This window comes from Mya arenaria, chromosome 11 (genome assembly GCF_026914265.1).
Source record: "Mya arenaria isolate MELC-2E11 chromosome 11, ASM2691426v1".
Taxonomy (NCBI): domain Eukaryota; kingdom Metazoa; phylum Mollusca; class Bivalvia; order Myida; family Myidae; genus Mya; species Mya arenaria.
Genome location: NC_069132.1, coordinates 7,218,074 through 7,233,305, shown reverse-complemented (window position 1 = coordinate 7,233,305; position 15,232 = coordinate 7,218,074). Strand labels below are relative to the sequence as shown.

Genomic DNA, 15,232 nt, shown 5'->3' with positions numbered 1-15,232 from the left:
AACTGGCCTAGTGGTCAGCAAGGGGACACAATTGGAACGCCTCGGCCATTTTCCATCGTAAACAACCTCGGATATATATGGACAGTTTACAATGTCAGAATCCTTTACATTCTTTACCATGTTGCAAGAAGATTGCGTAGTAATTTCAATATATCGGTTAAACATGTGGACTTTACTCTTGGGGGATCAAAATTAATTATGCACCAATACACGTCACTAGCAAATAATAAGAAATAAGTTATTCAAATTACACATTAAACATTACCATTAATTAATACTATTATTTAAAATTTTATGAAATGCTTTTACTGTTTACCGGCATACATCCGAGGTTGTTTTCGATGTAAAATGGCCGAGGTGTTCCTTGGCACCAAGGATTTCCTGATTACACACATCTGATTTCATCATATGACAGTATGTCAGAAAGGATGCTTATTGACTCTGTATTAAATTGACTTGTTTTTAAAACTATTGCCAACATCTATTTTTTCAATGTCACTGACAGCTGTGCAGTGTTATTTGTAGTTAGATATAGCTAGTATTCTAGACAAGCTTACTGTTGATTAATGTCTTGTTGAAAACAATCATGTTTTACTCAAATGAAAGTGAAAAAATACCCGTATCAGCAAAGTAAAAGCTGGAATACTTTTTTTTAACACATTTTCCCAATTTATGTAAACTAAATGTTTATGGAAATCGCCTCATATTTGTTCTTTGGGCTTGTGCATGTCACATTCGTTATAATCGGTTAATGAACGGTTTTAATTCTGCTGTAATAGAGCCTTCATGGTAAAATGGTATATTGGTTTAAACGCCGTTATGTTCACCTGATGCTAGTTCACCTAATTAAACTAAGTTCTCCATAGACTCTGTTAACGTGTGCCTTCCTGCAGATATCCTCAAAAATGGAGGCAGGTGTTCATAGGTGAGTTTAATATCAATACTTCTTACATAACGTTTGTGACAGCAAAGAATGTTGTCAAGTAACATGTTTCCATGTATGTTCTAAAATAAGTATTCAATCGAATTCTCTGCCATGCTCATTTCCCAATATAAGACAATGGCAGACACAAATATAAGAAACTTGTGTCCAACTCTGTCAGTGTCTTACTTCGTTAATCATACTCTATGGTTCGTATTCAATGACAAATACAGCCATGGAGCTTGATTGATTACGGAATAATATTCACGATAACGTAACCCATGATAGGCTTCCAAAAATGATATATCATTATTGTGTTGGCCTAGCAACATGACGAGACATCCAGACAGGGTTTTAACAGTGTTTTCTCCTGTAAAAAAACATCGTTATCACCATTACATGGTGATCACTTTCACGTCCAAAGGGTCTACTGGACGCTTTCTAATAAATAATGTACTTATAAAGTTGATAACCATGGAGTTAATTTTTAGGGTCATCACAATTGTTCAAGATATAGATGTAACGTGCTATGAAATATGTAAAAACACTCACTGGTTATTAAGCCATCTATTCTTTGACGTTAAGATCTTTCTCAGGAAGGATTCTATGGTTAAAACATATTTTTATTTTATATAATGTAAACAATGTTGTTTTCAAAAATTTATACTCGTCATGTAAAAAATGAAATGAAATACGCAATAAAATATATTATAAGTATTTGTTGAGAATGTTTGTTCTATAAATACAAGTATAAATGTAAAATGTCAAGTATGTCACATTGTACAGTGACAACGTCTTCTAAAATTCCTTCACAAAAATAGCAAGCCAATGAATGATGTTGTATAACATGAAAATACGGATATATCAATTAAATGTGAATCTGCCTTAAGCTAATGACATTCGTAGTTTAAGTAAACATTTAAAACGAAGTAGCCGTGGCGCTCTGTAAATCTTTCATAAATAGCATGCGTGTTGTAAACATTATAATTTTGTAAATGTATTGTACAGATATCAAATACACAATCGCATGTATTATATTCAAATCAATACAACAGTGCTGTGGCAGACAAAAGAAATATGATAAGTAGCTACCTAAGACAAATGATGAACGGCTTTATTGTTATCATAATGAATAGCTTAGTATGGGCGCCGTCAATATCTGGTATCTCCAACAATCATCTTGCATAAAGCGGTCGTCATTCGTCATTTGTGTATGTAGTTTACGCAAATTTAACCTAATTCGAAATATTTCTCCGTAGGAAATCTCCTGTCTTGTTTTGCATATGTTTCATCATCGAAGTTGATTTCACTTTGGTGTTTTACAAAGTGTATCATCTCTTGTCAATATTTTCGCTCAAACATAAAATTCAAGTATTAAATCTTTTTTTTATCCCAGTATCAAAATGACCATCCTTTGCCACCTTTTACACCGATATTAGCGGACGAAAAGTCAGTAGGAAACTGGGGTTGTATTTTCACATGCACGTGGTGCGACCTCCCCATCATCCCATTCATCCATGGCTTAGTTCCCATAAACCGCGTTCTTGTCTTCTTCTGGTTTCCCCGTTGTTCTAACATCGCCAGCCTCTCTTCCAGCCGTACAAGAAACTGTTCGTTCATTTTTTGCTTCACTTCTAGGACCTCTATTTGTTCCTTTTGCTGCTCTTTCTCTTTCTTCAATTCATCAATCTGTATTTGCTGCTCTTCGAAATCTGTGAGACCTTCTTCGTGCAGCTGTTCTAAGTTTGCCAATTTTAATTTTTGCTCTTCATTGTCTGTTACAACGGATTGCAATTTTTCCAGTTGAAGGTCAAGCTCTTTTTCCTTAGCTTCAAGGGCGTGTTTTTGAAAAATCAGTTTTTCTTTTAACAAGTCTAATTCGAGAGACCTTTCATCTAATTGGGTTTGTTTTATTTTTTCATTGTCATTGAATTCTCTTAATTTTTTGTTTTCTAACTGAAGCTGAATAATTTTTTGTTGAAATGAATTTAACTTTTCCACTAAACTTCTATTAGTCTTTCTTAAGCGATCATTATCTTCTCTGATCTTCTTCAATTCTTCGTCACTTGTTGCAACAACTGTCGTTGTCTGAGTATGTATTTTAGAGAACAGATCAGCTATAGTAGGAGCAATCTTCACCAACTCTTGCTCGAGCGCGTCCATATCAAGATTGCCGCTCTTTTCGTCACTGGCTTTCTGTACGGCTGCTTGGACAGCTTCAGCAGGTGTGCTCGGTCGATTCTCTTCTGTGTCTTCGCGACGGAAAAACTCATCAGCTCGCCAAGGTGCACGGGCTGATACCATACGATCGCTTCTCTCCCCAGAAAGGTTTTCTGCACAAGCACCGACGTTCAAATTCAAGGAACTAGTTGAACTCTGAATAGATAAAACATAATGAAACTGATCATTTCTTTATAACCCACTGACATAACTTGGGGTGAACACGGAACTTAATTATCAACAGAAAAGAAGAACCATTATCTAACAAATCATGGAAATTTTCCAACTACACTTTTAATGTTAACGCGCAATTAATATATATAGTATACGATTAAAGAAAACAAGGGATCTCTTTTTTGTGGATAAAACACTTGAAATCAATAACAATAAATCAAATCGATGGCAATTGATCACGAAATGGAAAACAAAGATATCGTACCATAGCTGACATGGTTGTTGACTGCCTCACGGCACCGAGTGTTGAGACCCCTAAAATAAAACAAAATAAAAATAACAAATTTATACCAGGTATATGTGTAAATAGACACGACTTCGATCAATCCTGATGAACATAATCATAACATCTCAACCAATATCCACTAGTCACATGATAACTTGAATAAAGTGGGATTTTGTATATTATTGTGGCTGGTGATATAAGTTTGTAGTCAAGGGGAGTATAGAACTAACATGTGTTGACAACACTGGACTGCAACATACAGAACCATTCGTAATGTGTACGATTCACTATTTAATGATATTTTGTCTGTATTCGTCTATTCAGGCCGTGTTGAAAAAACCCAATTGTGTTATTTAATATGTTAATTATTCTTACATCATAACAAACTAGTAATTCCGTTGTTATTTGAATCTGATTTGGGCGCTTTTTCGTAACATCGTAACACCCTTCGTAACATACAAACAACTATCTCCTAAACCCATACGATAATATGAAATTCATGCGTTGTTTCAATGTAGTTTTATGAAATAATGCATTGTATGTGTTGTTTTAATGCATTTACACGGATTAATAATGCTCAAATGACGGTTTTGTTAAGTGCAACAACGCCTGCTTAAGCGCTGTTCTATTTTCAAGCACCAGAGAAAGGCACGCCTAGCACTAAATCCTTCCATTATTTTGTTAGATGCACACCAGTCACTACAAAGGAATACAGTCAGGGAATGCGCTTAATTAAAACAGAAACGGGATGATTGGTCTATTATATTTAGAACACATGGGCTTTCCCCTAAGATATTGAAACGTTTCCCACCATAGTTAACTTGTTAAGAGCCATCTGACCCAGACGGATATTACATCTTCAGAGGTGTCCTTTGACACTAGATAATTACAACAAAATCTATTTATTTTCAGCTATGTGCTACGTGATTGAGGATGTCATGTCCAGATGAAGGCATGGGAATTGTAATTTTGGGTCGCAATTAAGGATTATTCCCAATGTTGGGGATGACGGCCACAGTATTGCGATTTCGTTCCAGTCACAGTGTCACAAAATAAGCTAACTAAAACATATTATTTTTCGGCCAATATACGTCATGTTCAGATTAAAAGCGTTTAATCTCAAAGGGTATTGGATAATATATAAGTTCAAGAAACCTACGCATTTACTTACTGGAAGTAATTATAAAAATGTTCTTTAGGTTTGTGGTACATTCTGTGTGCATCCATTTAGACGAATTCTAATGCACAGACTTCATTTTTTTTGTTTGCAACCGGACTTGATTGTATTCACAAAATAGGGCGTACACATTCGGAGGCAGCCGAACATGCGTTGATTTGCATTTTAAGGACGCATACAGATGTTCAATCAAGATAAAAGGTGTTGTGTTGCTATTAATTAAAACAAAGACTGTAGTATATTATTGTAAAAAAATATCAACTGTAAACGTTATAGACATCAAATAATTCGAATGTACGTTTAAAAGTTCGATTTTATATGTGACATTATCAATTTTAAAATCTTGACGTCATAAATATGAAGACAAATGGTCTTACATATTCCTTACATCTTCATTATAACCAATTAAACGCAAACATGTTTATATTTGTATTAAACTTTTTTATATAAAATGTCCATTCATACATACGAACAATCGTAAAACGTTATCTAAACGACAAAGGGATTATGTTTTCTTTGCAAAATACATTTAAAAAAAAACACTGAAATAACGTACACACTCATTCAATATGTACCCAATTAAAAATATCTTAAATAGTAACTTAAATACATTTATATCAGTTTACTACAAGAGTGTTTTTGGCATTTTATTCTACTTCCTCCATTATGCTTGGAACTTGGAACTTAATTGCAGAAACAAGATTGGATACATAGTTCGAAGCGTTTCCTAGACAATTCCAGATTACAAACACCAATTTTGAAACCGATCTGAATTGACACGAGAATCGCCTTCTCGTCGCCTTAGACTGGATTGTAAATTGTTGCATCCATCAAACGGGCGTAAATATGCAATAACTTAAATTCGTAACCATTTATGAATTGATTTATGTTTTAAATGAAATAATATTAACACGCAATGGGATTATTAACTGTGTTATCTCTTCTACTTTCTGCTTATTCGGAATTATAGAACCTTTATGTACCGACATGGAGCACGCTTGGGAACAGAAATGGTGAAAGCTGAATTAACAAAATGTGTCAGCTGAAGAACTACAGAATTAATTATTTGCTGTCTGTCTAGACGTTTACTAATTGAAGGCGTGCATAAAAGTCAAGTTACATTAATAGAGGAAATTAATGTGAAAGGGCGCTTTTGTGGAGTCATGTTCTCGTCTAGTTCGGTGTGCAACCACGTATCTGTTGAGACTGCGAAGCACTCGAGACGAATGCATGGTAATGCAGTTCCTCTGAAAATCATTCTATTGCAAAATTGCTTTTAATTATTTGCCTCGTTCGATTAATTCAATATTTTAATACACTGATTGTAGCTTAATAGAAGAAACGGCACTCAGCACATACACGGCATTCCAAATCTTATACGCAGTTATCTCTCTTCAAATAAAATCAAATCATTTTCTTGAATATTAGCTCAATTAAAGCGCAATATTCCTTTCGGGAACCTGTTCTTTGAGAGACACAGTGTTTTCCTGAAATATATTTGATATCGATAAATCAATATAATTAGTTTAATAATCAATTATATTTCAGTGTGTTGAAGGCATGTCACACGGCACGTGAAACGGGATCTTAACACGCCAGAAGCTTGATATGATTTACAATACGGCGCGCTGCATTTTCACTGTTTAATAAGGAATAGAGAATTTAGTGGCATACAACATAGACAAATACCATATAAAAATCCTCAAACACATTGCCACACTTTACTTTATCACGATTATACGTCTGCCCTTGGGGTACCAACATGTATTTTTTTCGTTCCCAGTAAACCCATTTTACGTCCCAGTTTTGTAAAAAGAGAATACCACATGCCATTAGATAAAATTAAGAAAAATACCTGAATCTTGGGTGAATGACTGTTGTATACCCAGCGCCTTGACCAATGTTTCATATCTTGGATTGTCTCTGTTTTCAAGTAAGATGTTACACATGGTCTGGAGGCATTTCGTGCCGCTGTTGACAACCGCATGTAAAAACCGCTCCGCCTTGGCATCCCTGTTTGCTGGGGCCGCGTTGAGGACTGCTTCGGCTTGCGTGGAGCCCCACACACCAGCCTTTACAAGTTTACGAACAAAGTCATCGACATCTATTTCCTGTTTTAGTAGTTCCCAATTACGACGAAATACCGCCTCGTCCACAGAATTCATTTCCCTTCAATTGCTTAAACTAAATTCACCCTATCCATTCGTGTTAAAGAGACACAAATTTGGTTAATTAGTTTTCTTAATTAGATGTTTCCTATTCCAAGATGTTTTGCCAAAGACAGACTTAATCAAAATATGAAACTGTTTCGTCTCATGCCCAGCGTGACCCAAAATACCATTTGAAATGAACAAAAACATACGAACAATAGGATCGAATCGAAGTATATAAAACAATGCCGCTTTAATGCATTATTTCAAATCAGAGGAGGTAGCATATTGTGAACAAAGTATCGGTTGTTCTTCATGTGCGTGCGTAGGTTAGATGAGATAGGTAGATCAATGTCTTCATCACGCCAAACGTTAACTTTGTCCGTCTTTATACATTCAATGCCGGGGCTCATTAGTGATATTCTGTATGTGAGGCACAGTCATGTTTTTATAAAGCAGCTGTTATGTTAAGAAATTATTGAATAGTCTTGGCAGAATAAACTGAGCATATGCGTAGGTATGGAGTGTCTTTATCCCTTTGTCTTTAGTTGTGATAGAATACGCTGGTTTAATGCACTAATATAATTAGCATATATGAGTAAATATATAATGAATGTTTGTATGCGTTGTCATGGCAAATATTGACCCGTTCATTTTACAAATAATCAACTGTTTTCTGCATACAAGAGGTATCACATGTATTCTATCAGGGCTGTTGTCCTTACTTCAGTCGATCTATTATGATACGGATACATCATGGAGTTAATGGTATTATGTTTTAATCTATTTCACATTCGAACAAAACATATTTTAATAAGATTGAAACACCAGAGACTAGTCTAGCAATCGTAAATTTAATCATGATTTCATTAAAAGGCACTAACATCAAGGCCCTACAGACAATCCGAGACACCACATATCAAGAAAAAACAGATTACATAATTTATTATACAACATGATATGGCATCTTTGGGATGGTGGTACCAAAACCTTATATTTTTCAATGTCTTTCGGTTCTGCGATAAACCCCAAGAAATTAAGAAAAAGGCAAAAACAAAAGAAACGATTTTTTTTTAGTTTACCATACCATTTAGACTGCCAAACCCATATCTTCATTATAAAATAATTGGAATTTGTATATTTAAAATACACTTTATAATTGAATGCAATTTTGGACACTTTTTTGGACAGATAAGAGTCTGCCAATGAGGACGTTTTTAAAATGGCGGACACCTAAAAAATACATTTCTTACATTTCGCCTAAATAATCAGATTATGAAAACAATTGACTGTTATCTTCATGTTTCCAAAAAAGTTTTATTTAGTGTATGAATATATACTTATCTTCAAAAAGACTTGGAACAATTACAAGCCACCACAACTGTTAGATCTTTACAATTTTACCTTGACTTAAGGGATAATTTTAGCTGTGCAAAATCTGATTAGCATGTAAATAATATAATCACATGCAAGGTGATCGGTGCAAAAGAAATTTAACTTCTTATAAACAACAAGTCTTGCAATCCTATTACCAGATGTGCAATGGCTGGTGGTTTAGCCACATTAATAGATGTCACACACTAGACGCTGTACGACACATGGGTGCGTACTAGACGCTGTACGACACTCGGGTGCGTACTAGGCGATGTACGACACTCGGGTGCGTACTAGACGCTGTACGACACTCGGGTGCGTACTAGACGCTGTACGACACTCGGGTGCGTACTAGACGCTGTACGACACATGGGTGCGTACTAGACGCTGTACGCCACTCGGGTGCGTACTAGACGCTGTACGGCACTCGGGTGCGTACTAGACGCTGTACGGCACTCGGGTGCGTACTAGACGCCGAACGGCACTCGGGTGCGTACTAGACGCCGAACGGCACTCGGGTGCGTACTAGACGCCGTACGGCACTCGGGTGCGTACTAGACGCCGTACGGCACTCGGGTGCGTACTAGACGCCGTACGGCACTCGGGTGCGTACTAGACGCCGTACGGCACTCGGGTGCGTACTAGACGCCGTACGGCACTCGGGTGCGTACTAGACGCCGTACGACACTCGGGTGCGTACTAGACGCCGTACGGCACTCGGGTGCGTACTAGACGCCGTACGGCACTCGGTTGCGTACTAGACGCTGTACGACACTTGGGTGCGTTTTGCAGTTGTCTACCACAAAATGGAAATGCCAAGTACGTATAAAGAGGCGTTTGCTTCCTGGATATAATGATTCATTTCAGGAAATGCAAAACCGTCAATTAAAGTCTTGCTTTCTTCATGCAAATTAAAATTTACTCGAGGAAAGTGGCTCTTGTACGGCACTCGGGTGCGTACTAGACGCCGTACGGCACTCGGGTGCGTACTAGACGCCGTACGGCACTCGGGTGCGTACTAGACGCCGTACGGCACTCGGGTGCGTACTAGACGCCGTACGGCACTCGGGTGCGTACTAGACGCCGAACGGCACTCGGGTGCGTACTAGACGCCGTACGGCACTCGGGTGCGTACTAGGCGCCGTACAGCACTCGGGTGCGTACTAGGCGCCGTACAGCACTCGGGTGCGTACTAGACGCCGTACGACACTCGGGTGCGTACTAGGCGATGTACGACACTCGGGTGCGTACTAGGCGATGTACGACACTCGGGTGCGTACTAGACGCTGTACGACACTCGGGTGCGTACTAGACGCTGTACGACACTCGGGTGCGTACTAGACGCTGTACGACACTTGGGTGCGTTTTGCAGTTGTCTACCACAAAATGGAAATGCCAAGTACGTATAAAGAGGCGTTTGCTTCCTGGATATAATGATTCATTTCAGGAAATGCAAAACCGTCAATTAAAGTCTTGCTTTCTTCATGCAAATTAAAACTTACTCGAGGAAATTGGCTCTTGTAACAAGATTGTTTCCGGAATAAATCACCAGAGTCTGTCTTAATCACGTCTATCTTCAGAATTGATAGCAATAACTGGTGTCCATTGGTGGCTTTTATTATGGACATGGTAAGACGAATTAATCTGATGGTTTGTTGTTCTGGAGATACCGAATATCCTCTGAATGTGGGATGACTGACGTATCACCCACTAGTTATTTTAACTTGACGTTTTGTTATTTCAGTGAACCATAGCATAATATTTTCAATTGACCTAAATAATATGAGAACACAACCAATAGTATCCCAAATGGTATCTTTACTGTTGTTTGTTAACATCAAATTAAATAGACCTACTTACGATAACTGTTGGGAATACCGCCCTTGCCTGATCAACACATGCCTATCAATTGCAAATGTAACCAAACTAAATCATAAATACTATCGGTGCTTATAACGTCAAGGTGATGAACTTCAGCCACATCTTTATCCTTTTTTCCCTATTTTAAAGACATTTTGCTGCATCTCAAAGTTATTTACTAATCCTTAGTGTATTCGTCTATTGTCGGGCAAATAAGGTTTGTTAGAAATTCCGATTAAAATCATGTCTTTATTCGATCTTGTTGCAATTGCATCTTTGTTTTCTTATCAGAATATATCACCCTAAATATATTCCTGTTAAGATACCGACCAATATTTTAACGTCCGTGTATTCTGACACGTGTAGGGAATATTCTATTCAGAAATCTAGTTTATGAAATCAGCATTGAAATAATTCTTTTGAAGCATTATATAATTAAAAGAGATTTCACTTATTTGCTTTCAAGTTTCGTGTTTTTAGTGATAAACACCAGAACAATGAAACACGATTTTCTTTTAGAATAAATAAATGATGAAAAATATTATTGAAAATTATCATTTTACTGTTAAAATCCACAGGCATGCCTAGAAAGGAGTCTTTATGTATGTTGAGTAATTTTATTTTGCTGTTTAAATGGCCAAAAATGAAAAAAAATGTATTGTTTTCTTTTCTTAACACCTATATTAATTATTGTTTTAGCTTTATCCTCTTTTAGATATTTTTGAAGAAATAAGTACTCAAACTTTAGTTATCTAAGCAAATATTGGAATACGCTAGATATACGCCCAACGTTCTTATATGATACTGCTGCTCGGTTTCGAAAACACCAAAAAGAATGCAGGTAGGTAAAGGTAAGATTATAAGTATCTTCCATAACCGAGAGTGTAAGATAAGTTCATCCCGATCCGAGCGTAGGGTGTTTTACGGAAACGAGGTTTACCGTTTCCACAAGCGGCTATGGTAGATGCTTTTTTCTCCCACTTCAGTTAAATAAAATTTAGTAAACATTTTTTTGCTGGAAACCTTTTGTGCGTAATAAAAATAAATGCGTATGGATATGTGACAATTCGTTGTTGTCATGGATATGCGCGCAGTGATTCAGATTATGTTAATAGTCAAATCGGTCTTTAAATAGTTCTAAGGAGAGTTCAGCATTATTTCTTGAATGGTGCAGGATTTTTTTATGGTGTCATTTGAAGCGAGAAGTAATAAATTAGCATTCTAAATATTGTCACCAGACAAGGTTTCCATGATGCTTCAGACGACAGTCTTCAACAAGGGAGGTAATTGTGTGATGAAAATAAAAAAAGGAGTTCCATACGGGTACTTGTTTTATCTTTGCCCGTGGGCAAAATAAAAATTTCTAGCATTGCTAAATTTCTCGCTCTACTTATCTGAGGTGGTAGAAATATAGCTCTAAAATGAGCAATGGAAACGAGATTGTGAGCAACACGTGACCGATAAAAACGGGAACTTCTAACCTAGGGGCATATACATGTACGCTTACCAATTAACATTTGGTCTTTATCATCGAAAACGTTCGCGTTGTCAACTTTATGTATCTATGCATACTTGTAAGAGCTAAGGAAATGGGTAGTCTATTTTATTAGACTTTTTAGTATATCTGGCCATTGTCTTATGGAAAATCACTGTTAATTTTGTTGACTGTAGTGTACAGCAGAATAATATCGCAGTGATTAATTGTCCAATACATTTCGGAAGTTAAGTCATTAATGATGAAAACGATTCATATTGAACCACTCTGCCAATCTGTGATGTCTAATAAAAACGAAATACTCTTAACTTGATTGACATTAATCCGCGGTAAAGGTTACGAAAGAAAATTGGACATACTTTATTTTAGAACGCCATGACGTTTTGTGGTCTGTTGGACAAGTAATCGGGTTATAGATATTCGATTCCTGTTATAAAGTAATGAAGAAGATGCCTCCGCCGTCACAAGCATTTACAGCTACAGGCATAATAATTTCAGTTGACCTTGTAACACGGAACAAAACATGCTCGCCTTTACTCGATATAGACAGAAAGGAATATTTCGATACAAATTGGTCATCTAAAATGCTATTCACATTTATAGTTTTATTGATTTAAAAATAATAATTATGTAACAGAACTGCTTTATTAATCTTTGTAACGGGAAGTAAAACACAAACACAAATAAAACTGAGTATTTTAAGCATTATTCTATTTTCTGGAGTATCAATCGACACATTCTTAAGAATTAAGTAAAACCATTAATTCCTATATTCGCGTAGAATGTGTCCTGTAGAACAATCCAGTCGGTAGACACCGTCTCTGATACAGTCAATATTACAATGAAAACATTAGGGACTCGCTCAGTTGTCAAAACAAACAAATATAAACCCTGATTAGAGGCACAAGTTAAGGGCCCAAACGACACTGAACGAGAACCACAAACGTAAATATACCATAGGTTGTCCGGTTAGCGCAGTGGTTAGCGCACTCGCTTCTCAACAAGGTGACCCGGGTTCGATTCCCGGCCTGGGCGCATGTGAGTTTGGTTAGTGGTCACCAAGCCGGACAAGTGGGTTTTCTGCGGGTGCTCCGGTTTCCCCCAAAGCACAAGACCACACTCTCGCGCAACATCGTGCCAACGAGAGTGATAAATAAATATAAGTTGTAATAGTTTGTTTCACAATCATTGTATAACTAAATAAGTTTAACCTAACAAAATATACATGTACCAAAAACAGACACACGCATCCAAATAATAATGGAATAATGGAAGTACCTTGGAAATGTCAGCGGAATGTGTGGCTACTGGAACACGAGCTCACTTGGATCTTTAACTAGTTTATATGCACATACACTCACGCTTTTCATTGTTGTCGATACATAATGTTACTTAAAGAAGGCATGAAAGAAAAATGATAAGTTATAGCAGACCTGCGAGTTATTTACCATGCATGTGCGTACCCTTGATCGCCTGTTAGTTTGCATTCGAAACGAACGGTTGTACTTTGATCGTATCAATGACTTTCACTATTCTGTTGTTGGATATAGTCCCATCACAGACAGATACATTGGATGAGAAGACATTATTTGAGCCTTTAGATAAATATTACATATTCATCTTTTAGTAGATTAAGACAAAACAACAAAATCAACAATAAACGATTCGAGACGAAAGCGATTTCATTTTGGTTATTATTTGTTGGGCACAACAGAAACACATCACTGTCTTATTTGATAGATGTTTGAAAGCATTTGACTAACGCAGTGCAAAATGACTCAGCTTCTGATAAACAAATACTTACCAATGCCAATGTCTCGTTCAATTTCCTTAATTTATTTCTCGACAGAATTCTCTATTGTAAATTAGAAATTGAATAAAAACACACTGTCAATTAACAATAGAAACCGTAAACTATTGCAAACATTTTCGAAGTCGCATCTGTGACGCATTCCCCGGAAGCTTCACTTAGTTGTCAATAATGCATTACTTGATTAAAGAATGGCCCGGTACGTAATAGGACGCTAAAAGCAAAAATATATGATGACCTCTCACGATACAATTATGTAGAAAGCCCGCATATAGATTGCTGATGGCGCAATGGAATTCAAAAACATGACCAAACAGAGAAATAAATCCACAGTTTAAACTGCAGATGAAGTCGTACAGATAACCCTTGTTGTTTGCACTATAAAAAAAGCTTTTGAAACAATTTTGAAGCGGTAAAATCACCATTTCATGTTATTCTTCATGCAAAATGGTAATAAATCAGACAAAAACATTGGTATTTTGCTGGCTTTGCATTCTGTCTAGAATGTTGACTAATCATTTCTGTTGTCGACAACGTTAAATTTGTGCACATTGGTGAATGTTTAAATAATCGCAGACAAATCAATTACGAGAACAAATTGACCTGATCCTCCTTACCACTACTAGTATTATTTCACAGCTGAATTATGTTCTACATTTTCCTCTGTATTTCTGTGTACAAGGTTTGCGAGGATACACGTGGTTAACTGTAAAGTCATTATTATGATTATGAATACGACAACGATTAATCTTATGCGATACTAAGCTAGCTAACGACTGATTTCGAAGGTATGTAGGTAGCACTCTAGCTGATACTTTTACTTCGTGGTTTGAGCTATAATTTACAATATCTTTATACATATTGTGATAGAGTTTTATTTGGAAAGCACCTTTCATATGTCATTGATGTTCGTTTTAAATGCATATGTTATTATATAAAGTATAGTTTAGTATAGTCTATTAGTCGTTTTAGATATAAAAAAAAATTGAGAAAGTGTGCTAGTTATCGATAACCAGTGAAGACTGACATGGTGGCGTTTTTTAGCGTTTGATATTGAGGTAAACACAGAACAAACGAAGGGGCAAGTTTGTATCGCCTTAAATTTGGTACACTGCACATCTATTTTGACATCAAGAATACAAGGTTCTTATTTATTTTAGAACATAACATTATTCTTCATGCTGCGGGAAAGGATATTTGTTGATATTAGTGTAAGATCGTTTTTCATTTCACGTGTGTCATAGTTTTTTTTTTATAGAAATGTAGTAGCATCACTGGCAGTTACTTGTAAAGTACAAACTCTGTTATACTTTGTTTTGTAATTTCTAAGCTGCCAGTAATCGTGTAAATGTTCTTTAAGAATGCAAACATGAACAATGTTGTTTGCTTACTCTTAAAAACTATTTAATTTCAGGGTTTACTTATCTTTATCAGTTATAAAGGTGATAGGAATACAAGTGAAATTGGAGGTCAGTTTCACAAAAAAATATTGTAAACTTACGAAAGAAGAAAAAAAAACTATATATATTAAAGAGGTTAAACACATGGCGGAGTCGGACCGTAGCGTGATAAATGGCCCTCTTGATCATAACGAGTGGTATGTGTTTAAGTGTTAAAGATCCACACAAAATAGTTTTGTCCGTGGAAAACTCGGTAGATATTCATTGTATGTTGGAAGATCTGTTAGAATCAAATAATTGAATCTCAATATCATAATTATGTGAGCATTGTATATAAAATACTAAGAAATGGCATAAAAGTATT

The 15,232-nt window shown here is 36.3% G+C and overlaps 1 protein-coding gene across 1 annotated transcript; it reads right to left on the bottom strand.

The window, feature by feature from the left end:
• Positions 1 to 1,647: 1,647 nt before the first annotated feature.
• LOC128207672 (restin homolog) lies at positions 1,648 to 7,090 on the bottom strand. The gene is made up of 3 exons (XM_052910725.1): positions 6,635 to 7,090; positions 3,582 to 3,631; positions 1,648 to 3,298 (listed from the first exon to the last, which is right to left on the bottom strand). The coding sequence occupies exons 1-3, from the start codon at positions 6,942 to 6,944 to the stop codon at positions 2,321 to 2,323; spliced, it is 1,338 nt and encodes a 445-aa protein (XP_052766685.1). The 5' UTR covers positions 6,945 to 7,090; the 3' UTR covers positions 1,648 to 2,320.
• Positions 7,091 to 15,232: the final 8,142 nt, after the last annotated feature.

What these genes read in the sequence shown, in the direction of transcription:
- LOC128207672 (XM_052910725.1), bottom strand. Translation starts at nt 6,944, where the DNA reads ATGAATTCTGTGGACGAGGCGGTATTTCGTCGTAATTGGGAACTACTA. An exon ending in GTCATTCACCCAAGATTCAG is followed by an intron (nt 3,632 to 6,634) that starts GTATTTTTCTTA and finishes GTTTTATTTTAG; the next exon opens with GGGTCTCAACACTCGGTGCC. An exon ending in CAACAACCATGTCAGCTATG is followed by an intron (nt 3,299 to 3,581) that starts GTACGATATCTT and finishes TTATCTATTCAG; the next exon opens with AGTTCAACTAGTTCCTTGAA.